The sequence below is a fragment of the Vanrija albida genome (genome assembly GCF_041260175.1).
Source record: "Vanrija albida strain AlHP1 chromosome Unknown contig_5, whole genome shotgun sequence".
Lineage (NCBI taxonomy): Eukaryota > Fungi > Basidiomycota > Tremellomycetes > Trichosporonales > Trichosporonaceae > Vanrija > Vanrija albida.
The window spans coordinates 408,553-431,705 of record NW_027191424.1 but is presented as its reverse complement, the minus strand read 5'-3'; the positions used below and the strand labels follow the sequence as shown (position 1 = coordinate 431,705).

Genomic DNA, 23,153 nt, shown 5'->3' with positions numbered 1-23,153 from the left:
AACAAAAAAGAACAGCGACCACAAGACTCCCGGCTGTTGGCATTTGGCGAGCAGATCTTGCAGAGAAACAGAGACAGCATTAGCCTTGGCGGCACGGCGGAGAGGGCTCGTTTGGACTCGGCTGCGTGGCTCGCGAGCCACTGACCCCCGAGCCATCTTGGATTGCGCAGGAGAGGGTTGGACCACGCGAGGGGTACCAGTCCCCCGAGCTCCGTAACCGGTGATGCGGACAGGCGTGGGATCTGCCGCCGAGATGTCGACTCCGTCGTAGTCTTCGGCGATGTCTGTCTCAGGCTGGGCAGGCTCCAGCTGCGGGCTCTTGGGTGCAGTAGTCTTGCGATTGCGGAGCTCGGCAGTGGCCTGGGGCCTTGCAGATGTCGACGGGCGATACCCATCTTCATCAAGGCCTGGTGGAGGGACTGAATCGTTGGGAATCTGTGACGCCCGCGGCCCTCTCCTACTGCTCACTGACCGGGCGCGGCCTTCGTCAGAAGAGCTAGAATCGGATGCTGGACGGTATGCGGCATCGTCGAAGGCTGAAGCTCGCGAATGACGAGGGCGGTTGCCGTTCAGCGACTTCCGAGGGCCAGTAGAGCGGGCGACCGACGGTGCGCGATATGACGACGACGCCGCAGCCACCTGTGGGGCGACCTCGCGTTCGAGGCTCTGAAATGTGTTGTGGCTGATGTTCGCGCTGCTGTCGCCACTTAAGCTGTCGTCACCAGTGTCGTCGCTGATGGGACTATGGGCGTTGGCCCTTCTGAACGCTTCTGGCTCTGCAAGGCTGTACTTGTAGAGGGTTCGGGAGGGGGTTGTTGCCTGCGCGTTTTGTGCCAAGGACTGGGCGGCAAGGCTAGAGGCCGGGGTAGTGAGCCGCCTGGGACCCCGCGATGAAGGCACAGGAGGAGCGAGCATCGAAGATGAGGGTGTGTGGGTAGGTCGGCGACCTAGGATGCCGTTCATCGCGCTCGTTTCTCTGATAACGTTAGCCGCTGCCTTGGCTCCAGACGTACGCGGCCGATGAGTTTCCATGTGGGGCGAGGGCATGAATTGAAGATGCCATTGTTGTGAAAGGGAAGGGGGCAAGCTGCGCATGCTGTCAGTCACGGCTGTAACAAGGCCTCGAGATCGCTGTTGCCACCCAGCACGCGTGCCGGGCATTGTCTCATTGTCCAAGCCCAAAGACTACTCACCCAGGTTAGCTGCTAGAGTTGCCGAGGCAGGGGCGCGCTTCGGGAGCGGGCCGCTCGGCGTGTGCGCCGCGAGCCAGTGGTGGCGTGCGAGGGGGTTTGGGTACCGACCGAAGCGTGTGCCTCGGGCTAGGGCCGTGGGGGGAGAAGGTGCGCGGGTGGGGGAGGAGTGGTGGCAATGAGGAAGGCGCGTTTAACAAGGCCGAGGTGAGTGCCGGCGGAGGAAGTTGTTGTCAATAGGGGTGGGTGGGGGGAGGTGACGGCGGCTGTGAGAGGGAGCGCCGAGACGAGATGGTGGTGGTGGTGGGGGAGGGGAAGGTAATGAAGAAGGAAGAAGAGCGTCGACGCGACAGACGAAACGGGCACCGTGCGAGATTGAGACTCGAGGAGGTCAGTTTCGACAATGGGCGCACGGATGAGCGGATGGGCGGGTGGGGCAAACGAGTGAGTGGTGGCGACGGGAGTGACGATGTGGTGGATTATAAGGTGTGGCGATCGACCTGCCGTACAATAGTCGAGATGCGAAGGAAGGTGGGGTGGGGTAGTGGTATTGTTGCAACAAAGACAAGGACGGAGTTGACTGGATCTCGGCGTATGGGTGTGTGTGTGTGTTGCGACTTGTGGGTGGCTCGAGGACGCAACACATGCTCCTTGTGGTGGCTGGATGGCTGGCGGCGCCGGAGTGGCCACTGGCTGGCTGGCTGGCTGGCTGGCTGGCTGGACTCACTCCCCTGATCCAGCCATGGAATGCTCGTCCCTGACAAGCAAAATCATTCTCGCGAAAAAGAAGCAGTTTCATACAACCATACAGTGAGCGCTGCTATTGTCACCAGTCGGTGCAGACAGACGACACAACAAGAATGCACAAGACGTACAACAGCGTCCTCAGCTTCATGCTCATTGTCCTGACAGTCTGAACTTTGTCGTTGCAGCGTCGCGTCGGCGCCATGGCCACGCCTCTTTTGTCCGCGGCTCGGGAGGTCGTGCGCGCACAGACCACCCACCGCCATCTTGCTCCAACAGACGCGCCTCATCCACCAACCCCTGCTGCTCCATCCGTGGTCCGCGTGTCATGTTGCAGCCAGAAGCAAAGTCCACTCGCTCGCCACGCGGCTGCCTCGAGTCACCACGACTGTGGCGTGGCACTGCTCCCACCTTCCCCACTCTACCCCACCCAGGCTTGCCGAAACCAGATGCAAAACGGTACTGTGGTCATGATATACATACCCCAATGCTGCGAACACTCGCCGTCCCCCAGCAGCCTGCCACGACCTGTGCAAACAGGCTCCACATGGAGACAACCATCCGGGCGAGTCGATTAACGGTACGACTTCTGGCGGCGAGCACGGGCACCGCGACCACCGAACTTCTTGGGCTCGGCGCGACGGGGGTCGGCGACGAGGAGAGTACGGTCGTAGGCAATCAGCGTCTTCTTGAGCTCAAGGGCCGAGGCGGCGTCCTCGTTCTTGGCGTAGAAGGCGACAACACCCTTGGCGATAGCCTGGCGGAGGGCGTAGAGCTGCGAGACGTGTCCACCACCCTTGACGCGGAGGCGGATGTCGATGTTGGCAAGCTTCTCCGAGCCGACAACGAGGACGGGCTCGTAGACCTTGTAGCGAAGGAGAGCGCTGCGGGGGTTGTTAGTGGATGCGGTGATGGTGCGGTGGTTGGGCAGTGGTTGGGTTGGACCTGCTGGCCGACTGGGCGACTGGCACCTCGCGTCGGCCTCCTCGACATCGCCCTTGAGATCTGCTCTGCGCGCACGCACACCTGCACGCTGAACCTGTAGCGCAGTCGTCGCGGTGACGCAGCGCATAGCCTTCTCCCTCAGCTCCCTCCAGCTGGCCCAACGCCACCAGCAAATTTCCAGCAAACCTCCAATCTGCTCCAGTCCCGACCCAACCTTGCTCCAATCCACCGAATGACACTCACGGCTCGACGAGCGAGATGGGGGCGCCGTTGAGGCGGATGAGGCCGCGGCCGGGGGTGACGTGAGCCACGGCGGTGGCAGTCTTCTTCTTGCCGAAGGTCTGGACGGCCGACATTTTCTGTTGTGTGGTGCGCGGCGCGGGGGCGAGGCGATCAGGAGGTGCAAAGGCCGGGGGATGGGCGAGTGGGCGAGTGGGAGAGAGGGAGAGAACGTGTCGTTCAAAGTCGAGGGGATGGGGTCAAGTCGTCGTCGACACCGATTTGCACGAGAGCAACGGCAAAAGTTGGAGATCGGGCAAGATGGCAATAATGGCGAGCGCAAGCGTCAGCACTGTCCTCGGTGTCCTTGTCCGGCGCGTGTGTCGGGGTGCGTCGCGCTGCCGTCGTTAACACTCACGATCTTGCTGTGGAGACTGTCAAGATTGCAGTCGTGAGCGTGAAGGTCAGCGAGCAGGCAGCAGCAGCAGCGAGGCGGGCGGCAGGAGCGAGCGCGAGCGTGACCGCACAGTGCACCCTGGGTGTCTGGCCGCGAGCCGCCAGCCAGGAGTGCAGCCTCCTCAGCCAGAGACGAAAGTGCGCGCTGGGTGAACGGGGGTATTTCGGCGCCCCGTGAAATTCCGCTGTGGCGGAACGTGGTTTCCACGTGCGTTAAGGCCGATCGCCGACTTTTGCGATTTAAAGTAACCCTCGTGAGTTCTGCTCGACGCGCGACGCTCGCCTTTCATCGTCGCTGCTGCAACGACTCGTTGCAACGAACAAGTCAAGCATGACATGCCGACGCGCACTCTGCTCCAGGTCTTACAATGAGGCCATGCCCAGAATCCAGTGTCACCGGCAGATCTGCAGAAGACGCTGCGAAGACATTGCACCGTCGACTCTTGCACCAGCCTGAGCTCGGAACTCATAGCACTGGCACTGTCCGCGCCGCACCAAGCCAGAGCACGAAACCTCTGTTCTCAGACCACGCAAGCCTTGACGCGGGTTAGGGCTCCCGTGGCGTGTTGCGAGAGAGCACTACCTGTGAGCCGGTGCTCGGCGACGGGAGCCGCTGCCGCGGAAGGTCCGAGCGAGGAGGAGCAGGCGATGGCCGACAGCTGCACCACCAACTCCGGTCGTGCAGCGGGCGAGCCGATGCGCTGTTCTCGGTCAAGCCGCGCCGCGGTCGGCTGGCAGCCGCAGGTGGCAGGGTGGCCTGGGCCGGCTCGGCCACCAACACACTCGGACTGTCTGGCCGGCTGCAACAAACCCTTCCTCGTACTGACCACCTATACCCAAGCAACCCCAGTACCATGCATGTGCCCCTCCAAGCTCCCCCCAGGCCGTCAGCCCAGATCCCATGCATACCTTGATCCCCGCACACGACCAGTCGTCGCGCTCACCTCCTCCGCTCACCTCCACCACCAGGAACGGCAACGCACGTGGCAATACTCCCGCGGCCTCCGGAACCACTCGTCTTCTGAAAGTTGAACTTGTCGGCTCGATAAACGACATCGACGACACCACCACGCCGCAAGCCGACACCAACGACGATGAAGGCCGCCGCCCGCCTCGCGCCAAGACTGAGCAGCGTGGGTATGTGCGCAGGGCACGCCGCTGACATGCAGGCGCTCCGCCCCCTCTCGCGCGCGCCCGTCGCCGGGCCGAGCAGCCTGCGCGCTGCGTCGAGCGACGCCGCCGCGCCGACCCCCGCGGCCCCAACACCCGCCGCCGCGTCGCACACCCACGCCGCCGAGTCCAACGCGCTGCCGCAGAACCTGGGCTTCGAGGACCTGACGTCGGCCAAGCGCCAGGTCGCGCTCTCGCTCCTCAGCCGCGGGCAGGTGCTCCACGAGCCCCCGCTCGACCCATACGAGCCGATCACGCACCCGCTCTCCTCGCTGGCGACCGGTACGCCGACGGCCGGCCTGCCCGGCGCCGCCGTCTCCCTCCCGGCCGAGGTGTTCGGCCGCCGCATCCGCCAGGACATCCTGCACCGCAACGTCGTGTGGTACCTCTCCACTTTGCGCCAGGGCACGCAGCACACCAAGACGCGCGCGACCGTCGCGTATAGCGGCAAGAAGATCCGGCCCCAGAAGGGAAGCGGAAAGGCGCGTGTCGGCGACCGCTCGAGCGGCACGCGCCGCGGCGGCGCGCCCATCTTCCCGCTCCACAACCGCGACCACGCGCAGGACCTGCCGAGGAAGGTGCGCGAGCTCGGCCTGCGGACCGCTCTGAGCTCCAAGCTCGCTGGGGGGCTGCTCCGCGTGGTCGAGAACCTCAACGAGGGCGAGTGGCCCGGCACGAATGCCGCGCGCCGCGCGCTCGCCGACGACCGTGAGACGCTGCGCTTTGGCCCGGGCGACAACATTAGCATCCTGTTCCTCCACGCGCCGTTCAAGCCAGAGGACGAGGTGTTCGAGTTCTGGCGCACCGTCCGCAACATCCCCGGTGTGGAGATGCTCCCCACCGACGAGGTGGTCGCGTACGACATCCTCAAGTACCGCTGGCTCGTGCTCGAGGCCGGCGCCGTCGACGCCCTCTCGGGCGACAGCCTCGAGTTTGAGTTCGAGCCCGAGTTCGAGGGCGTCGAGCTTGACGAGGAGCAGATCGCCCAGGCCGTTGCGGCCCAGGCCAAGGCTTAGGGGTTGGTAGTTTTGGTTCCCACTTGCATGCACACATCATGGTAAAAGGCGAGTGTACACATTATAGCATCTAGCGCTATGGCAATCTACTGCTGCTGCTCGGCGCGACGAACGCGCCAAACTGCTCGGCCTCGTCCTCCTCGTCTCTATCGTCCTCGGGCAGCGTCGTCGTCGATGGCCGGTGCGCGTGGCCCTCGTCGTCGTCGTCGTCTTCGTCGAGCAGCAGACCACCGCGCTCGCCCTTACTCCCCTTGGTGCCGCCCACACCCTTCTGCTCGTGCTCGTTGTCCTCGCCGCCGTCGTCGCTGACGCTGCCGACCTCCCACAGCACCTCCTCGGCGGGCGGCGCGTCCTCCTGCCCCTCCTTCGGGAGCACGGCCGAGCTCGTCCCGTCCGCTGACACGTGGTCGCGCGGCCGGAGGCGAAGGTTCGGCTCGGGCGGTGACGTCGTGACGGTGTGCCCTGGCTCTTCTGCCACCTCCTTGGTCGAGAGAAGCACCTGGGGTGTCAGTTGATCCGCGTCGCCTTCCAACTCACCACACCGCCAATCAGCACGCCCATCGACAGGAACACAGCCACCAGCACCCAGCGCGCATACTGCCCCGACTGGTTGTAGAAGATGAGCGCGTTGATGAACCCGAAGACGGTGTATCCCGCGTAGAAGAGCGGCACGACCACGACCGTGTCGGCGCACTGGAGCGCCTTGTTCAGGCAGATGATCTGCAGCACGGCCGTGACAATGAGGAGCACGAGCGTGAGGAGCGGCGTGAAGTGGACGAGGGGGTGGCCGGGTCTCCAGAAGATCTTGACGACGGCCTTTGTGAAGACGAGGCAGAGGCCGGCCAACGAGCCGCCGGCTACCGCCCACCCGATGCCCTCAAACCACAGCACCTTGGAGTCGTCTGTCCGCGCCAGGAAGCGCTCGAGGTGCCCGAGCCAGAAGCCGTCCCACGCACGCCACTTGGCCTTGGCGGAGCGGTACGCCCGCACGACGGGGTTGGCCGGCGCCGGCGCCCGCGAGCCCGGCAGCACGCCGAGCCCGACGCTGGGGGACGGGAGCGGGGAGAAGGACGCGCGCGAGCGCGACACCTTGCCGAGCAGGTCGGCGACGACGTACGTCGCGAAGATGAACGCGATGAGGAAGATGAAGTAGGCGAGCCACGAGCCTCTGGCCCACAGCGTGTTGAGTCTGGCGCGTCAACTCGGCCACAGTGCCCCGCGGCAAGCTCGGTCTGCCCCACGCCACTCACTCGCCCACGCTCAGCTCCTGCTTGAGCCCGTGGTTGATGCTCGAGAAGACCACGATGAGGATCACGCCAAACACGATCAGCGCCGTGCCGCGGATATCTGACGTCGTCACGGCTGCCATTAGCGCGTCCCACGGCGGCGCACCCACGCGTCCCGACCATCCAGCGCGCAAACAGAAAGTTGAACACGAGCGAGCTGGCGCCCAGCGGCGCGACCCAGTCCGGGCGGAGGTAGCGCAGCGCCAGGGGAGACCCGACTGTGACGTGTCAGTGGGGGCGTGCGGCGGTCAACCAACATATCTGCGATGCGCTATTGTCAGCGGGGTACCAACGCGCCGGCTTACATGTAGATGCCCATGCCTGCGAGCCACAGCCCGCGCAGGTACTCCTTCTTGCGCTGCCGCTTCGGGATGCCCTGCTGCTGCAGGTGGTCGAGTTTGGTAAGGTTGAGGCCGAGCGCGTTGAGCACTGACGCGCCGAGGACGATGAACAGGCCGATGAACGTGTTCTGGTGGTGCGGTCAGCAGGCGGGTGAGAGCGTGGGTACCCACTAGCACATAGTTGCCCTCGGGGACGTCGTCGTCGCTTGCTGGTGTTGGTGCCGGCGTCTCCATCGCAGTGGCGATGGCCTCGAGCGCGCTGGAAGTCACGCTCGCCAGCACGCTCTCGATGGTGGTGGGCGTCGCGTCGGCCATGGTGCCGGCGTGCCTGTGTATGAAGATGTCGTCGGTGTCGTCGGCTGGGCTGATAGACGAAGGGTGGAGATTGAGATTGATCGATTGTGCGATTGATAGAAGCCTGGAGCCAAGGACGATGTAGGTCGTTGCTGCCGAGCCGAGCCCGAACTCGTAGTCGTCCGTTCGTCCGTTCAAAAACAGCGCCGACGTCACCCTCGCCCGCCAAGAAATCAGGCACCCGCCACCCACCACGCGGAGGCGCCGATGCCTCGCTCGTACGAGGCGCTGCTCCGCCCCACCCCGCTTGCGCGTTGACACTGCTTTACATGCTTGGGACGAGCTATCGTATGGGAAGTGCGATGGAGATGAACTGGATGCGGGCGTGCATAGCGCTGAACACCACTGCCACATGCGCAGCGACGCTCACGGGCGCTGACCAAAGTGGCCCGTGAACACCATCCACGCCACCTGCTGCCGGGCGTCTTTCAGGCTCGCGGCCGGAACGCTAGGGTGTGGTTACCCACAGGGGTCAGCTCGCACGTACCCTCCAGTGAAGAGCTCGTCGTCGACCGTGACCTGGCCGATGAAGCTGGTGACTTGGCCGGGGTTCTTGAGAATAAGCTGCGTGTACTTGGGCGGCGGGAGGCCAGACGAGTGGCAGAAGTCTGATGGGTAAGAACTCAAGGAACCAATTACCCACTCTCGAGATGAGCCTGCCAGTCGGGCTGTTTGCCTTCCGCCAACGTCTCGGATGTGCGAGTGGCTGAGGCGGCCGGCGGCGGCACACTCGGCGCCCGCGGGCCGGCGAGGCGGAATCCGCCACCAGCCCCGCCAGTCCTGGAGTAGTTGTTGATCTGTGTCACTTTGCTCGTCAGTCGATGCGCAACTACAATAGAAGCTCAGCTGACCGTCTTCCGGGCCCTGGACGGGCGCAGTCGTAGCGTTGACCACTCTCTGCTGGAACAGAGAAGCCTGTTGGAGGTAGTTCGTACGGTGCCGGGGCAGCATTGTGCGGGACACAGCCGGCGACGAGTGGGAACCGGGAAGAGCGCTATCACCCTTACTGATCTCGCCCGACTCTTCACCTCTCACAAGCTCCATCATCGAGTCGTCTTCGACGTCGATCATGTCAGGGTTCTCAATGACCTCGCGAACGCTGTCACCGTCAGAGTTGTACCCGTCCTCGGCAGCGGGCGCCACGTTCGGCGAGTAGATCCACGTGAGCGCATCGTCCGCAATACACGCGGCGAGGGCGTGATTCTGAGCGTCGACCTGGACGAGTCAGTCTGGGTATTGGTACGGTGTCGCAGCACCCACCTTGAGTTTCTGTGGTGCGCCTGACCACGTCTTCGACCCGTCGATCAGCCGCACGACCTTGCGATACTCGGGCGAGTAACGGTCGGCAGGGAGGACCTTGAACAGCCTGTGGGCTGTAATGACTGGGTGGGACGGAGGGAGGATGAGCGTGAGGTGGGCGATAAACTCGACCTCGTTTGAAGGCTGTTAGCCGTCCACACTTTTTCAGCCTCACCATGCCCCAGAAGTGTCACCTCCTCGTACTCCCACTGAACCATGGGCTGGAGGTCAGGCGGAAGCGAGTGGAGGAGGACGTTCCAGACGCGAGCAGGGTGCTCTGCGGCCATGTTGGGCAGGGTGGGGTCGAGCGCAAGGCGCGGGATATGAGGGAAGAACGTGTCGCCCGCGAACTGGGGGAGTGTAATATCACATCCTGTCTTGTGGAAGAGCGCCGTGGTCGGGGCAGGAGAACTGGGGGTCTCTTCCTCGGCTGGGGTGTCAGCTACCTAGCCAGCGAGGAGGGATGGAGGGAGCTGACCCACCGTCAGAAGACTCGCTGTGGCTCTGAAAAATGTCAGCGCCATGGAGCACTCGACCATCTCACCATATCCTTCTCGCTGGAACTACTAATGGAGAGGTAGGGCGAGGAAGGCGACCAGGGGTGACTTGTGCCGAGGGGGCCTGGGGGAAGGCGCGGCTTGGAGGGACGCCACACAACGCTGCTCTCATCCTCGTTATTGGAAAGTAAGTCGCGGACCCGGTCAGCAGCGGTGAGATTGTCAGCGTTCGAGTGGGTTTTGAGGTTCTTGGCGGGGGGGAGGAGCGGCGGGGGCATGGCCGCGTCAGGCTGCTCAGTGGCGGCTTCGGTGAGCGCGTTGCGGTAAGCCTTGGTGGAGTCGCGCTCGCGCTGAGTCGGAAGCCCCGAGTGGCGTCTCATGCTGCTGCTTGTCATGGTGGTAGAGAGGGTGGGTAGCTAAGAGGGGAGCTGGGACTTGCTCGGCTTGTTGATGGCGAGAGATGAGGAGTGGACGAGGGAAGGAAGATGGTTCGGAACGAGGAAGGCTAAATGAGTGATTCAGGGCCCGTGCACGCGACTCGAGCCAGCCATGACGCGCGCGTCTGGCGCAATCCAGTCAACCAAAACAACATTCAACGCAACATTCATTCTCCATTCTCCCATTCATCCACTCTTCTTGCACACTTCATTCTTGATGGCACCAGGCAAAGACATGGCGTCGCCAGCCAAGAGGCGACGGACTGCAGCGAAGGATGCGGAGAGCTCGTCCGCACCGTCTCAAGCGGAGCGCGAAGAGAAGCGGGCGTTGAGGGAACGTGCAAAGTATGTCATAATCCACGCTGTGCTGACCCCCAGGTGTCCCGCCGCGATCACCCAACGGAGTGAGCTGGTCGCCTGGATTGAAGCTGATGCCAGTGCAACGCGTCATCTCGCAGCGCATGGTATGTTAACTTAGCTTTGAGTACAGAGCAACAGCTGACAGTCCAGTTCATGATTGATCGACAGGACACAAGCTCGCAGCACGACCTGTCGTCCGTCTTCAAAGTCGTAGGTAGCTCAGCTGGGAAATTGTGCTCATCTACCAGCTCGGCTCGACAGGCAACGTTTATGTGGGTGAGGAGAAGGCTTGCCACTAACCCACCAGACTGTTGAGATCGCCCAGCTGCCCAGCTGCGACTGTCCCGACTTTGCAAAGGGCAACGCGCCATGCAAGCACATCATCTTCATTTTGTATGCCTCCGGTAGGGCACGCTGACAGAAGCTTGAAGGTCCTCAAGGTGGACGTGTCGAGCGCGGTGTGGTACCAGCGCGCTCTTCTTGTGGGTTGCCGGACGCCGCTCCTCTGACCCAGCAGCGGAGCGAGCTCCGCGCCGTGATGGACGCTGCACCTTCCACATCCGGTGTCAGCGTCTCGTCGAAAGTCCGCACCGCCTTCCTTAAGGCCTCAGGCGTGGAAGTGGAGGAAGACGAGACGCAGGAGACCACGGCGGAGGAAAACGGCAAGCGTCTCAACTCGATCGGGGAGGACTGTCCTGTGTGGGTGACCGGCTGCCACCTACATCGCTCACCCACCAGGTGCTTTGAGGAGATGACGGCAGCGGAACACGACGCAGGAGGGCTGGTATTTGACCTCTCCGAGGGCGGGTGCGGCAAGCGTAAGTTGTCCACCCTGCCACAGCAACTGACCCACAGCCCTCCACGCGCAGTGTTTCGCCATGTGGTCGCAAACTGCCGTGGGTGCTTCCTTCAGGGCCCACTAACCCGCCAGAAATCAAAGTCCACACCCGTCTCCTGCGTGTGGTGCCGGAGCAAGTGGCAGACCGCGCCCGCGCCGAACGCGGCTGCGGGCGTGGAGTACTCCTCGGGCGGATAGTAGGTGCCCGATACAGGCCCCCACCTGACACACAGCATTAACCTCGCCGAGCTGGCGGGCGTCAGCCGCGAGCGGGACACCTCGTGAGTCGTGGTGTGTTGGCACGCTGACAGGCAGGAGTTACTACCGAGGCATCAACTGGAAGAAGCGGTACCGCGGTTACGACTAGTCACAATATGCTTTGTAGCATTTCCCCGCACCGATGGTGTACATACATGGCGGGGAAACTGTTGTCTGTAATGTGATAACCGTAGCGCTGTTGATGGTACAGGAGTGCGCCCCCAAGAGGGTCGGCCGTGGCACTGAGTCGGTGCCACTAACGACGTGTTGCAGCTGCAGAGATGGATGGCAACCACGGGGTTGCTCCGCGCCAGCCTACGCGGAGAACATCGGCTCCTCTTCCCCCCCGATCCGCCGCTCACCGGCCCACCCGGCTCGAAGATAGCGAGCGACCCTTGCCCAACCGCCACCCTGACACCTCGCACCGCCGTACCCGCGCGTATCCACTATCCCCACCGCGCCAAGACCGTCTCCTAATAAATGGTTCATGAAACAATGCGATGGGGTACTACTACAGTGAAGTCCTGTCCCGTACTAGTACATGGGCGGCGGTGCCAGCCCTCTACACACGCGGTGCGCGTTTAGTGGTGCTCCTCGTCACCGGGGATGACGTCGAGCGTGTCGAGCTCCTCGAGCGACTCGCCGATGATCTTGACGGCCTTGCGGACGTCCTCCTCGGAAATAACGAGGGGAGGGGCGAAGCGGATAATGTTGACGTGGGTGGGCTTGGCGAGCAGGCCCTTGCTCTTCATGAGCAGGCAGAGCTGCCACGCGGTGCGGCCCTTGGTCGACTTGGTCTCGTCAATGACGACGCCGTTGAAGAGGCCGCGGCCGCGGATCGTCTTGACGAAGGGCGAGTTGAGGTCCTTGACGCCCTGGCGGAAGATCTCGCCGAGGCGCTGCGAGCGGGCAGCGAGGTCCTCGTTGACGAGCACGTCGAGCGCAGTCATGGCGACGGCGCAGCCGAGCGGGTTGCCGCCGTACGTCGAGCCGTGCTCTCCAGGCTTGATCGTGAGCATGATCTCCTTGTCGGCGAGCACGCAAGACACGGGGTACATGCCGCCCGACAGAGCCTTGCCGAGGATGACCATGTCGGGGCGGACGCCGTCCCACTCGTGGCAGAGCATCTTGCCGGTGCGGCAGAGACCCGTCTGGATCTCGTCGCAGATGAAGAGGACGTTGTGCTTCTTGCAGATCTCGGCAACCTTGGCGAGGTAGCCGTCGTCGGGGACAAAGATGCCGGCCTCGCCCTGGATGGGCTCGACGAGGAACGCGGCGACCTCGTTGCCGTACTTCTCGAGCGCGGCCTCGAGGTCCTCGGCGTGGTTGTAGCGGATGACCTTGGAGTCGACGACGGGGCCGACGTTGTCAAGGAAGGGGCCGAAGCCGTTGCGCGACTCGGGGTCAGTCGACATGGAGATGATGCCGATCGTGCGGCCGTGGAAGTTGCCGTCGACCGAGAGCACCTTGGCCTTGCCCTCTGGGATGCCCTTCTTCTCGTATCCCCACTTGCGGGCGAGCTTGATGGCCGTCTCGACGGCCTCGGCACCAGTGTTCATGGGCAGAACCATCTCGTAGCCGAACATCTTGGTCACCTTCTCAGCGAAGGGGCCGAGGCCGGTCGAGTAGAACGCGCGCGACGAGAGCGTGAGCTTGGACGCCTGGGTGACGAGCGTCTTGACTGCGGGGTGTAAGCGCGGGTACACACGAGAACCACGGGCTACTCACGGATCTCGGGGTGGCAGTGGCCCTGGTTGACGGCGCTTTGGGCAGGTCAGATACCGGCAAAGTGCGGCGAAGGTAGCAGTGACTCACGAGTAGGCGGCAAGGAAGTCGAGGTACTCGTTTCCCTCGGGGTCCCAGACGTGGGCGCCCTCTCCGCGCTCAAAGACGACAGGGAGCGGGTGGTAGTTGTGGCTGCTGGGTCAGCTACCTTCCTCGAGCAGGCTGGCCGGCTGGCGACGCGCCACTCACGCAGAGTACTCGGACTCGAGGTTCATGATCTCCTGGGTGGAGAACTTGGCCTTGGAGGGGCCGGTCTGGGTGGCGGGGGTAGCGATGGGGGCCATTGTGTATTTTCTGCAGTAGTGAATGAATGGGGAGTGGGCGTTGAATGTTTCTCTGTTGCGTTTTATAAGGACGGCAGACGTGGAGCGCCGCCGCAGAGTAAACTCGCGGCACGCAGGCCAAGCCAGTCGTCGGTCGGTCGGTCGGCGCGTATCAAGAGGCGTATAAGCGCTGTATCCGCGCGTGCCCTGTGTCACACGGCCACAGCCCACCCAGGCGGGGGATCAGTGAAAACGGCACCTGGCGGAAGAAAACCCCAGGTGCTCCAAGATCCGAAGCAGCCGCGTCATAAGCGAGGGTCCGATACCACGGAGGGTGCACAGAGGCCAGCGGCGCGCGCGTGCGGCGGCGTGGCTTCGGCGTGACCGGCGTCCGAGGCCGGCAGGAGCATGCCAGGCGCGCGTATACCACCCGTCGGCACTGCTGCGTTGCTTTCTTTGCTTGAGACTTTTGGTGAGCGCGCCCACGGCGGGGCGAGCGATAAGCCTGGGGGGTCCGGGGCCCAGTGCAAGCCGCCGGCTGGGAGGACACCTGGGCACGGCATGCTTCCTACCCGCTCATGCCAACACCACCGCCCACACAGACTACCCCCGACTCGGCCTTCCGCTCCATGTCCTTATCTACTTGTCTTGTCATGCATGCGCGCTGCTTGCAATCAGTCACGAAACAACGATTCCGGTGCGGTATCCTACTCTTCCTCGCCGTTACGTCATCCAGTGCCGTCCACTGATACACTAGTCCACGTCATAAGCCACGTGGGGTCCCCTCCCATCGTACTCAACGCGGCATGCGGCTCGGCGGCGTCGTCACTCGGATGGACTGACGGTGCGGTGCGCACACGCGCGGCGCGGGCGAGTGATTGCGCAGTTTGAGGCAGGCAGGCAGGCTGGCATTGCCAGCGTGCAGCAAACATTGCGGGTTGCATGCGGTGGTGTGTGCCGCGCCGTCACTTGGTCTTGGCTCCATCTCTTGGCTGGCTCCAACATCTCAACCCAACCCAGACCGCAGCACACCATCACAAATCTCAAAGCACTCACTACCATCACACAACCCACCGCATCTTTCTGCTCTTGCACACCATCTCACTGCATAAGCGCGCGGACACACTCCACGCCTTAGCGCACCCCCTTCCTCCGACACCGTCACCAGCCTCGTCAACCTCCGTCCCGTGCGCTGCTCGGGCCCACCACAGGTCGACGACGACGGAGCGATGTACGCCTCGGGACATGCACCAGGATATGGCGCACCTCCGGTCAACTACCCCGTCCCCCCCGGTCCGGCGGGATACGTCCCAGCCGCGCAGGGCATGTACGCGCCGCCGGGCGTGGTCATGAGCCCGCCCCAGCAGTACGCACCGCAGCCGGCAGGCTACCGGCCTCCCGCGGCGTATGGCGGTGGGTTTGCCCAGCAGCCCCCACAGCAGGCGCCGCCTCCGCAGCAGCGGCCCGGACCACGACACAAGGGGACGATCCCGCCGGGGCAGATGGTAAAGGTCGGCAACAACGTCGTCCGCGTCGAGCGGTATCTCTCCGAGGGCGGATACGCCCACGTCTACCTCACGAGCTCGGACAAGCCAATCTACCCCCCGCCCCGGGGGAGCACGACCAAAGGCAGGTGGGGAGAGAAGGGCTTCACCGAGCACTGCCTCAAGCGCATCGCGTTCAAGGACGAGGCCGTGTGGGCCGACGTGAGCAAGGAGATCGAGGTCATGGTGCGTGGCTGGCTGTCTGACACGTTGGCGCCGGGGAGCTGACGCGGATAGAAATCACTCCCGCCATCTCCGCACCTAGTGCAGTTTCTCGACTCGGCACACAACCGTCTGCCAAACGGAACACACGAGGTGTTTATCCTGATGGAGTTTTGTTCCGGTATGTGTGTGGGCGCGAGACACGAGCTGATGGCCCAGGCGGCGGCATCATCGATCTGTTGAATAAGCGGCTCCGGGACAGGCTCAAGGAGATTGAGATCCTCAACATCTTCACAGACGTGTGCGAGGCCGTGGCCGCCATGCACGCTTGCTCGCCCTCGCTCCTGCATCGTGACTTGAAAGTGGGTGCGGCCCGGGGGGACAACACTGATGCCAGATCGAAAACGTCCTGTCACATCCCCTCAACGCGGCGCCGACGCCTGGACGACCAACGCCGCTGACGTTCAAGCTCTGCGACTTTGGGTCCACGACCTTCCCCGCCTCGCACCCGCCCACGTCTAAAGCCCAGGCCGATGCCCTCGCGGCTGATCTCAACAAGCACACGACCCTCCAGTACCGCAGTCCGGAGATGGTCGAGCCGATGCTCGGCTTGGCTGTCGGCCTCCCAAGTGGTGCGTATCGGGGTTGGCGCTTGTGGCGATGCTGACCCCGCTCGCAGACGTCTGGGCCCTCGGTGTGCTCCTCTACAAGCTCTGCTACTACACTACGCCGTTCGAAGAGCATGGCACCCTTGCCATTGTCAATGCAAAGTACACATTCCCCCAGTTCCCCATCTACTCGCCCAAGCTCCAGCACCTCATTGGTAAGTTGCCTGCTGTTCCTCGCTAACCCCCAGCATCCATGCTCGTTGAGCACCCTGCGCGCCGACCGACCGTATTCGAGGTTCTCAAGGTCGCCCACGAAATGAGCGGCACACGCCCACTGATAGACTATCCCGCACCTAATCGTAATATCCGTGCGTCTGGCTTCCAACAGGCACCGCCAAAGCCGGCGGCAGACAAGCACAACGCTCTCGACTTTACCGATGCCAAGGCGACGTCGGGCTCGGCCTCGGCAGAGCCTCCCCTCGCTAGCACGATCACCCCGCAACGACGTGGTCGCCCCAACCGCGACTCAATCTCAGCGAGCCAGCCGCCGCAGGTTGGGCGGTTGCCGCCTATGCCCCAGCTGCCTCCGGGAGTGACGGCGACGTCGCCTGCTCCCGCGCCGTCGCAGATCGGCAGGCCAAAGCTGCAGCTCACTGGCGACAAGCCAGCACCGTCAACGAGCCCCGTCAAGAGCATGTACGGGACTGTGGGAGGCTTCGCCGGAGCCAAGCCCCGTCCGCAAAGCTCTTACATGCCGTCCAAGCCTGTCTTACAGAGACTCAATGTCACTGGTGGCGACAAGTCTCAGCGCAACACGCCATCGCCGCAGACTGGCACCGATGCCTTCGGCCTGCCCTCGAAGAGCAGCAAGGCGACACACTCGCCTGGCGGCTTCGGCGACGCATTTGGCGCCCCCATCAAGTCGCCGGCGACTGCCAACACCCCTGGAGGGTTTAGGGACTCCTTTGGCTCGGCCAGAACACCGACGGCGGGCTCTCGGCAGTTCAGCGATTCCTTCGGAGGCAGCTTCACCTCCGGCTCGGCATCCCGGCAACCCCCTCCGCCTACGCTGCCCGCCGGTGTGTCGGGCTTTGGCGACTCGTTCACCGGCGCCGCCAAGGCCAAGACGCCGTCGCCGTCGACGATTCAGAAACCCCCATCACCTGTTGTCCGTCCACCCTCGCCGAAGCCCCTCCCCGCCAGCGAGCTCAGCTTTGAGCAGCGGTTCCCGTCCATTGATGATCTTGAAGGCGAGAAGACCTCGGCCTCTCCGCCGGCGACCTCGCCGAAGCCTACCCACACCAAGCGCTTGTCTCTCGTCAAGGCCAACCTCACGGGAGGAAACCTTGGTGCCTCGCACAAGTCGCCCGAGACCATGAAGCCGATCCCGCGGTCAACCCAAGTCACCGGTACGGCGTTCAAGGCGGACCAAAACCTCCGGCCACCGCTCGGCGCCGACTCGGGGTCACCTTCACCCACCGCCGACTACCTCGACCTGTTAGGCGACGACGAGGATGAGCCCGCTCGCCGCGCCAACAACGACTTCATGGGTGATGATGAGGGGTCCTCCCAGGTGACACTGCCTTCGCTCCGGCCCCAGCTCTCCAACCAGAAGATGTCCGGGTCGCGCTTCGGTGTCACTCCCCCCGTTGTCGCTCCCAAGCCAGCCGCGGGCTCAAGTCCCGCCGTCTCCACCGCTCCCACACCCGCACCCACCTTGACCAAGACTGAAGCGACGCCCACCAAGCTTGAAGGAGCGGCGCAGCGCGCCACGTTGCCGCCTATCTCTGCCGCCCGGCCGGAACGCAACTTCAACTCTGAAGCGTGGTCTCCTCTGGAGGCAATGAGGAACGGCAACAACCGGAACGCTCCCATTCGTCCGCCGTCGCCATCGCCGCCGTCGACTGCCAACAAGCCTACGTATTCGTCGCTCGAGATAGACTCAAGCGATGACGAGGCGGTGCCGGAAGACGCGTACCGAACCGAGCATCGGACAGGATCACAGGAGCACGGCTCGCAATCTCCTGGTGTTTCGCGACGCAGATCTTGGTTTGAACAGCCTCTGCCGTCGCCGGGCCTCCAATTGTCTGGGCGATCGCGACCCCAAACGATGTACGCAGGGTCGACAAATGCGCCCGCATCTGCGTCGACAGCCGACGCCTCTGACGATGGCCACACGAGACGAGGCAGCATCAACGATATGGTCTCTCGGTACGAGTCGTTATCTACTGGTCCATCGTCTCCGAAGAAGGACAAGTTTGGTGCAGCGAACGGACATGGACACACTCGACCGGCTGCTGGGGTTGTGCGTAAACCAAGCCTTGCACACAAGCCTCCGCCGACTGTCGCTGCCAAGCCTCAGGCGCTGCGCAACAACCCCCACAACACCGCTGATAGGGTATTGTCGGCACCGGGAGCGGGCCCGGCAAGCCGAGACGACGCGTCAGTTCCGGTAACCGGTATGGCGCCATCGGCGCGCCCTCCTCCCGCCACGCAGCCGAAACCGCCCTCGCTTCGACAGGCGGTCAAGCATGGCGACATGCCCCAGGTGGATGGGTATTCCAAGTCGTCGTCTGGGCGTTCGTTCCCAGTCACCCGCTCGGCGGCCGGAGTCGGGAAACCCGATCTGAAGGCAGCCGGCGGCTCGACCAGCCCGGATCAGAGCACACGGGCCCGAAGCAGCAGCAGCAGCACGGTTCCACCTCCAGCACAGCCTGTCCGACGTGGCAGTGGCAGCTCGAGTCGGTCGTCGAGCCCCGAGAAGCAGCAGCCTGTCAACCTGTTGATTCAGCGCTGGAACAAGGGTGAGGTCAAGGGCAAGCACGGCGCTGCGGCGGGCTCAGGCGCCAGTGGCGCACGGGGCTAGATGGCTGTGTTTTCTCTCTCGTCCTGCCTAGGCATTTGCATTGTAGAGATATGGCTCGGCCGGGTACGCGGCGGCTAGAACCGGGCTGGGTCGTACGAGCACAGTGTTGTAACGGCGATTGATTAGGCCAGCGTGCATTGGTTTTTTTGGGCCCAAGGGCAGAGGGGTAAAGGCAGAGGGAGACGAGTAAAGGCTTGGCTGACGTTTGGACGAGGACCGACGGAGGTCTGGACGTGTCTGGTGGTCGCGGCGCTGTGGGCGTGAGCAAGTGGCGAGGCGAGGCCGTTTCCGATGGAAATGCATGTCATGACATGTGGGCAAGCTGTGACCCTGTGCACGGGAAATTGGTGATGCGCTCATGGATGCTCATGGGCGACGAGGAACGGGGCGGGCGGGGCTGGGTGACCGGCGCGGTGCGGCTCGGCGTGCGCGTGCGCCTGCTCGCCGGGCGGGGTCAAGCGAGCGTGCTGCGGCGGTGGGTGGTTGTTGCCGGAACCCACGCCACGCTGGGTCGGGTCTTTGGTTTTGACGGTTCGGGCATCGGTGACTGGCTGTGTCGTGTTGCTGGAAATTGTTCGATGCCGGCCTAGGGCCGACTTGGGCCGTCGGCGGGGATTTGGTCCCGCGGGGTGTGGGTGTGTGCGCGATACGGTGTGGCTTGCTGTCGGTGCCGGGCGCTGGCGACGCTGCACGCTGAGTGAAGCCGCAGTCCGTCTGCCCGTCTGCCAGACTCAGTCTCGCGCGCCATGACATAGTGCGTTTGAGTCAGTTGCCCGTGTCTGCATCGTCCGCCTGGCCTCTTCAACCCCGCCCCTTCGCCTTCCCCCCTACATCCTACATCCCATTAAAAGTCATCATCATTGTCGCCGACAGTCGCCGCAATCAATCTCGTCTTGCAAACCATTCCATCCCACGCAGGTCGACGTCGACTCGAGTCCACTCAGTCGACATCTAATCCACCATCACGCGCTCCACTCCACCACCCACCCCACCCACCCCCCTCCCACGGCCCCCACCACCACATACCAAAGCACAGACGGCGTGACACGCCCATCCCACCGGGCACAATGTCCATGTCCACCCCCGAGAGCGACACGAGCCCGCGCCCCGCGGCCCAGCGCTACGGCTACCTCGGCGCTGGCGGGGCCGGCAGCTCGAGCTCGCGCCGCGCGTCGGGCGCAAACTCGCCCGGCGGTAGCGAGACAAAACCCTCCATCCCAGGCCTCAACGGCCCGACGCGCACCCCCTCGGCGTCCGAGCTCGCCGCCGAGGCAGAGGCCAAACGCCGCAAAGTCCAGCGCGCGTGCGATGTGTGTCGGAGAAAGAAGATCCGGTGCGAGGGGCCCATGAACTCGAACTCTGCTAGCAGTGAGTCGTGGACCAGACGGCGCGACGGCGCTCAAGCTGACGCGACCCCCCAGAATGCGCAAACTGCTCGGAGTACGGCCTCGAGTGCACCTACGTAGAGGCGGCAAAGCGCCGCGGCCCGCCAAAAGGATACATTGAAACCCTTGAGCAGCGCTGCGGCCGCCTCGAGCGCCTGCTGAATCAGTTGTACCCCAGCCTCGATGTCGTCTCGACCGTCGGCCCCACGCCCGACCGCGACGACTTTGACCTCGGCAGCTATCAGGAGCAGCTGCGCGCACTCTCCATCCCGCCGTACCCCGCGCTCAAGGCCGCGCCGGCCGTCGAGCTCGGCTCGGTCGGCCACGGCGCGTCGCCCACGGCCGCCGCTGCGCCGTCCCCACCCCCCCGCGTCCTAGGCCCCGCGCCGTGGCAGCACCACGAGCGCGATCCCAACCGGCCTCCAGATGACGAAGTGGAGGCCGGTGAGCACAGCCGCTTGGCGCATGCCATGATCAAACTGAATATCCGAGACCACGAGGCCTTCCGCTTCCACGGCAAGGCCTCGGGCGCCCATCTGGTGCGGCTCGTAAACGAGCTCAAGTACTCCGAGGCCGACGTCACCTTCTTTGAGCGCCTCAACACGTCGCGCAGGACAGAGTACTGGATGGTGCCAGAGTGGGAGAAGGTCATTGCCACCGAGAATGTCCACGCGCTCGACTACTCGATCTGGCCAGACGAGGACCTGGCCAGTCGCTTGATCGACGGATACTTTGAACACATCAACCCCATGATGCCGCTCCTCAACCGCTCCATCTTCACCCGCCAGTACCAGTCTGGCCTGTGGAGCACAAACTCCGAGTTTGCAAAGATGTGTCTGATGGTGTTTGCAAACGGCGCGCGCTACACGGATGACGAGCGCGTCTACTGGCCCGCAGACTGCGCCACGACCGAGGAGGGCCGCGAGCGCCTCCGCAACGACCGTGACGGCACGCTCAAGTACTCTGCCGGCTGGGTCTACGTCCGCGCCGTTATCAAGATGGGCAAGTCTTGGCTCCAGGGCCCGAGCCTCCTCGACCTGCAGATCACGGTGCTCGTGTGCCTGTTCCTCAACGGCAGTGCCGTCCCCCACCTGGCTTGGCTCGTCGCTGGATCAGGAATCCGCCAGGCCCAGGAAATCGGCATCCATGTCCGGTCTACAATGGTCCACACAAACCCCATCGACCGTGCACTCTACAACCGCGCCTTCTGGTGCCTGTACCACTTTGACCGTCTCAGCTGTGCGGCCATCGGACGGTCCGTCGCCATCCAGGACTCTGACTTTGACGCCGACTACCCTATCCCTGTCGACGACGAGTACTGGGACACGGGCGACCCGGACCGCGACTTCAAGCAGCCCCCTGGTCTGCCCCCTGACCCGGCAATCGCCGCCTTCACCCACCTCCTCAAGCTCGACCACGTTCTTGGTGCTGCCCTTCGCACAATCTACGCCGTCAACAAGCTCCCCGAGCACGGCCCTGACCAGCGTGCCATTGTCGTCGAGCTCGACAGCGCGCTCAACGCCTGGGCAGACTCGGTCCCCGACAACCTCCGCTGGGACCCCACTCGCGCCGACAAGCGCCTGTTCGAGCACTCGGCCGTCCTCTACGCCCACTACTACTACGTCCAGATCCTCATCCACCGACCGTTCATTCCGACGCGCAAGCACCCGGAAAACGTCGGCTTCCCCTCCCTCGCCATCTGCAGCAACGCCGCCCGCTCCATTTGCAACATTCTCGATGCCGTCCTCCGCCGCGGTCGCCAGTTCGGCACGCTCCCGGGCCACGCCGTGTCGATTGCCTTTGCGCTCCCTGCCTCCACCGCGGCCATTGTGCTGCTCATGAACGTGTACGCCGTTCGCCAGCGCCAGAACGAGCGCGACAGGTGCATGAACGACGTCAAGCGCGTCATTGCCGCCCTCAAGGAGATGGAGCTCACTTGGCGCCAGGCAGGCAAGATGACCGATCTCATCACCGAGGTCGCCCGTGAGTCCACCGGCGACTTCAAGGGCACCGAGAACGTCTCGCCCAGCACGAAGCGGTCGCATGACGAGACGTCCGACCCTCCTCCTTCAGTCGGCACGCCCGGTGCACCAGAGTTTGGCCCATTCGCCACAAGCGTCCTCGCGCATGCGCAAGCGCACGCAGCTTACGAGCAGGGCTCTGGTCAGCAGCCACTCGACTGCATCCCCGGCCAGAGCCAACAGGGCACGCCACAAACACAGCAGCCTCAGCCCGTCGACCCCAACGGCCACGTCGCGGCCCCCAGCACCGGACCGAGCGGCTCCACCTCGGAATCAACCGCGCCCCCGACACCCAACTTCATGGCAGCGGCCAACCAGGGTGGCGCCGCATGGGGTGGTGCCGGCTTCCCCGGCATCCCCGGCAGCGAGGCCGTCATGGGCGCTCCCGACTTTTTCGACGCGGGCGACCTGCACAACCTCAACTACGCTGTCATGAACTTTGACATGCTCGGCGACTCGTCGAGCCCAGAGTTCTGGAGCCAGCTGTTGCGACAGCAGTCGGGCGGCGGCGTGCCCATCAGCAACGGCATTGTGGGCGGCATGCCAGGGCTCGGCGCAGGCCTCGTAGGCAACGGCCTGGGAACCACCCCGTCGCAACCCGGTCCGGGCCAGCAGCAGCCCAACTGGAACTTTTTGCCCTGGCTCCCGACGGATATCCAGCCAGAGGTCCAGCAGGCGCAGCAGCAGGGCCGGCGCCAATAGGGCGTGTCGTAGCCGGCGGCAGGGCGGCGGTTCGGCTGCGGCGCCGCCGCCTCCGAGTTTCTTGGGATTTAGGCGACTGCTTGTGTAATGATTGCAGGGATCCGATAGATGTCGTGTACAACATGCAGCGTGTATACTTTGTGTGTAGTGTGCGAGTGTGTAATCGTGCCAAGGTGACGTATGACCGGCGGTACGTGGAGCGTCGCCGGTGGGTGCGTGGCCGGCGGCTTGACTAACACGCGGGCGGGTGTGGTCGGGATACAGGCGGACACAGGCAGGGTATGACGCAGGCACTCCGAGATTTTCTATGCCTCGGCTGTCCGAGTATGCGCCGCTGATCGGCTTGAACCCCCTTTCCCCCCCATTACTAGCACTACTGCATGCACGTAGCTACTTTGGCCCGCGGG

At 63.8% G+C, this 23,153-nt stretch overlaps 8 protein-coding genes across 8 annotated transcripts; 4 read left to right on the top strand and 4 right to left on the bottom strand.

Moving 5' to 3' along the window:
• Nucleotides 1-2,508: 2,508 nt before the first annotated feature.
• RPS16 (40S ribosomal protein uS9) lies at nucleotides 2,509-3,932 on the bottom strand (the record flags this gene model as incomplete). The annotated part of the gene is made up of 4 exons (XM_069354742.1): nucleotides 2,509-2,818; nucleotides 3,123-3,238; nucleotides 3,517-3,523; nucleotides 3,922-3,932. 4 exons carry the CDS (start codon nucleotides 3,930-3,932, stop codon nucleotides 2,509-2,511), a joined length of 444 nt encoding a protein of 147 aa, XP_069206813.1.
• Nucleotides 3,933-4,648: 716 nt separating this feature from the next.
• Nucleotides 4,649-5,740, top strand: yml6 (mitochondrial 54S ribosomal protein uL4m; the record flags this gene model as incomplete). The annotated part of the gene is made up of 2 exons (XM_069354741.1): nucleotides 4,649-4,687; nucleotides 4,724-5,740. 2 exons carry the CDS (start codon nucleotides 4,649-4,651, stop codon nucleotides 5,738-5,740), a joined length of 1,056 nt encoding a protein of 351 aa, XP_069206812.1.
• A 76-nt stretch (nucleotides 5,741-5,816) lies between these two features.
• Q8F55_006276 (uncharacterized protein) lies at nucleotides 5,817-7,682 on the bottom strand (the record flags this gene model as incomplete). The annotated part of the gene is made up of 7 exons (XM_069354740.1): nucleotides 5,817-6,239; nucleotides 6,278-6,929; nucleotides 6,991-7,087; nucleotides 7,137-7,244; nucleotides 7,280-7,287; nucleotides 7,332-7,495; nucleotides 7,539-7,682. 7 exons carry the CDS (start codon nucleotides 7,680-7,682, stop codon nucleotides 5,817-5,819), a joined length of 1,596 nt encoding a protein of 531 aa, XP_069206811.1.
• A 405-nt stretch (nucleotides 7,683-8,087) lies between these two features.
• Nucleotides 8,088-9,912, bottom strand: Q8F55_006275 (uncharacterized protein; the record flags this gene model as incomplete). Its single annotated transcript, XM_069354739.1, has 7 exons — nucleotides 8,088-8,169; nucleotides 8,209-8,329; nucleotides 8,573-8,936; nucleotides 8,982-9,094; nucleotides 9,196-9,450; nucleotides 9,503-9,524; nucleotides 9,565-9,912. The coding sequence occupies 7 exons, from the start codon at nucleotides 9,910-9,912 to the stop codon at nucleotides 8,088-8,090; spliced, it is 1,305 nt and encodes a 434-aa protein (XP_069206810.1).
• A 503-nt stretch (nucleotides 9,913-10,415) lies between these two features.
• On the top strand, nucleotides 10,416-11,519 carry Q8F55_006274 (uncharacterized protein; the record flags this gene model as incomplete). Its single annotated transcript, XM_069354738.1, has 11 exons — nucleotides 10,416-10,418; nucleotides 10,465-10,524; nucleotides 10,563-10,586; nucleotides 10,622-10,707; nucleotides 10,739-10,796; nucleotides 10,829-11,013; nucleotides 11,053-11,132; nucleotides 11,170-11,210; nucleotides 11,246-11,349; nucleotides 11,386-11,433; nucleotides 11,468-11,519. 11 exons carry the CDS (start codon nucleotides 10,416-10,418, stop codon nucleotides 11,517-11,519), a joined length of 741 nt encoding a protein of 246 aa, XP_069206809.1.
• A 472-nt stretch (nucleotides 11,520-11,991) lies between these two features.
• Nucleotides 11,992-13,479, bottom strand: CAR2 (ornithine aminotransferase; the record flags this gene model as incomplete). The annotated part of the gene is made up of 4 exons (XM_069354737.1): nucleotides 11,992-13,091; nucleotides 13,139-13,173; nucleotides 13,226-13,327; nucleotides 13,385-13,479. 4 exons carry the CDS (start codon nucleotides 13,477-13,479, stop codon nucleotides 11,992-11,994), a joined length of 1,332 nt encoding a protein of 443 aa, XP_069206808.1.
• Nucleotides 13,480-14,687: 1,208 nt separating this feature from the next.
• AKL1 (Ark- serine/threonine protein kinase) lies at nucleotides 14,688-18,638 on the top strand (the record flags this gene model as incomplete). Its single annotated transcript, XM_069354736.1, has 6 exons — nucleotides 14,688-15,188; nucleotides 15,240-15,345; nucleotides 15,384-15,526; nucleotides 15,562-15,796; nucleotides 15,844-15,987; nucleotides 16,021-18,638. 6 exons carry the CDS (start codon nucleotides 14,688-14,690, stop codon nucleotides 18,636-18,638), a joined length of 3,747 nt encoding a protein of 1,248 aa, XP_069206807.1.
• A 1,067-nt stretch (nucleotides 18,639-19,705) lies between these two features.
• On the top strand, nucleotides 19,706-22,746 carry GIN1 (Gypsy retrotransposon integrase-like protein 1; the record flags this gene model as incomplete). The annotated part of the gene is made up of 2 exons (XM_069354735.1): nucleotides 19,706-20,006; nucleotides 20,060-22,746. 2 exons carry the CDS (start codon nucleotides 19,706-19,708, stop codon nucleotides 22,744-22,746), a joined length of 2,988 nt encoding a protein of 995 aa, XP_069206806.1.
• Between the last annotated feature and the right edge of the window lie 407 nt (nucleotides 22,747-23,153).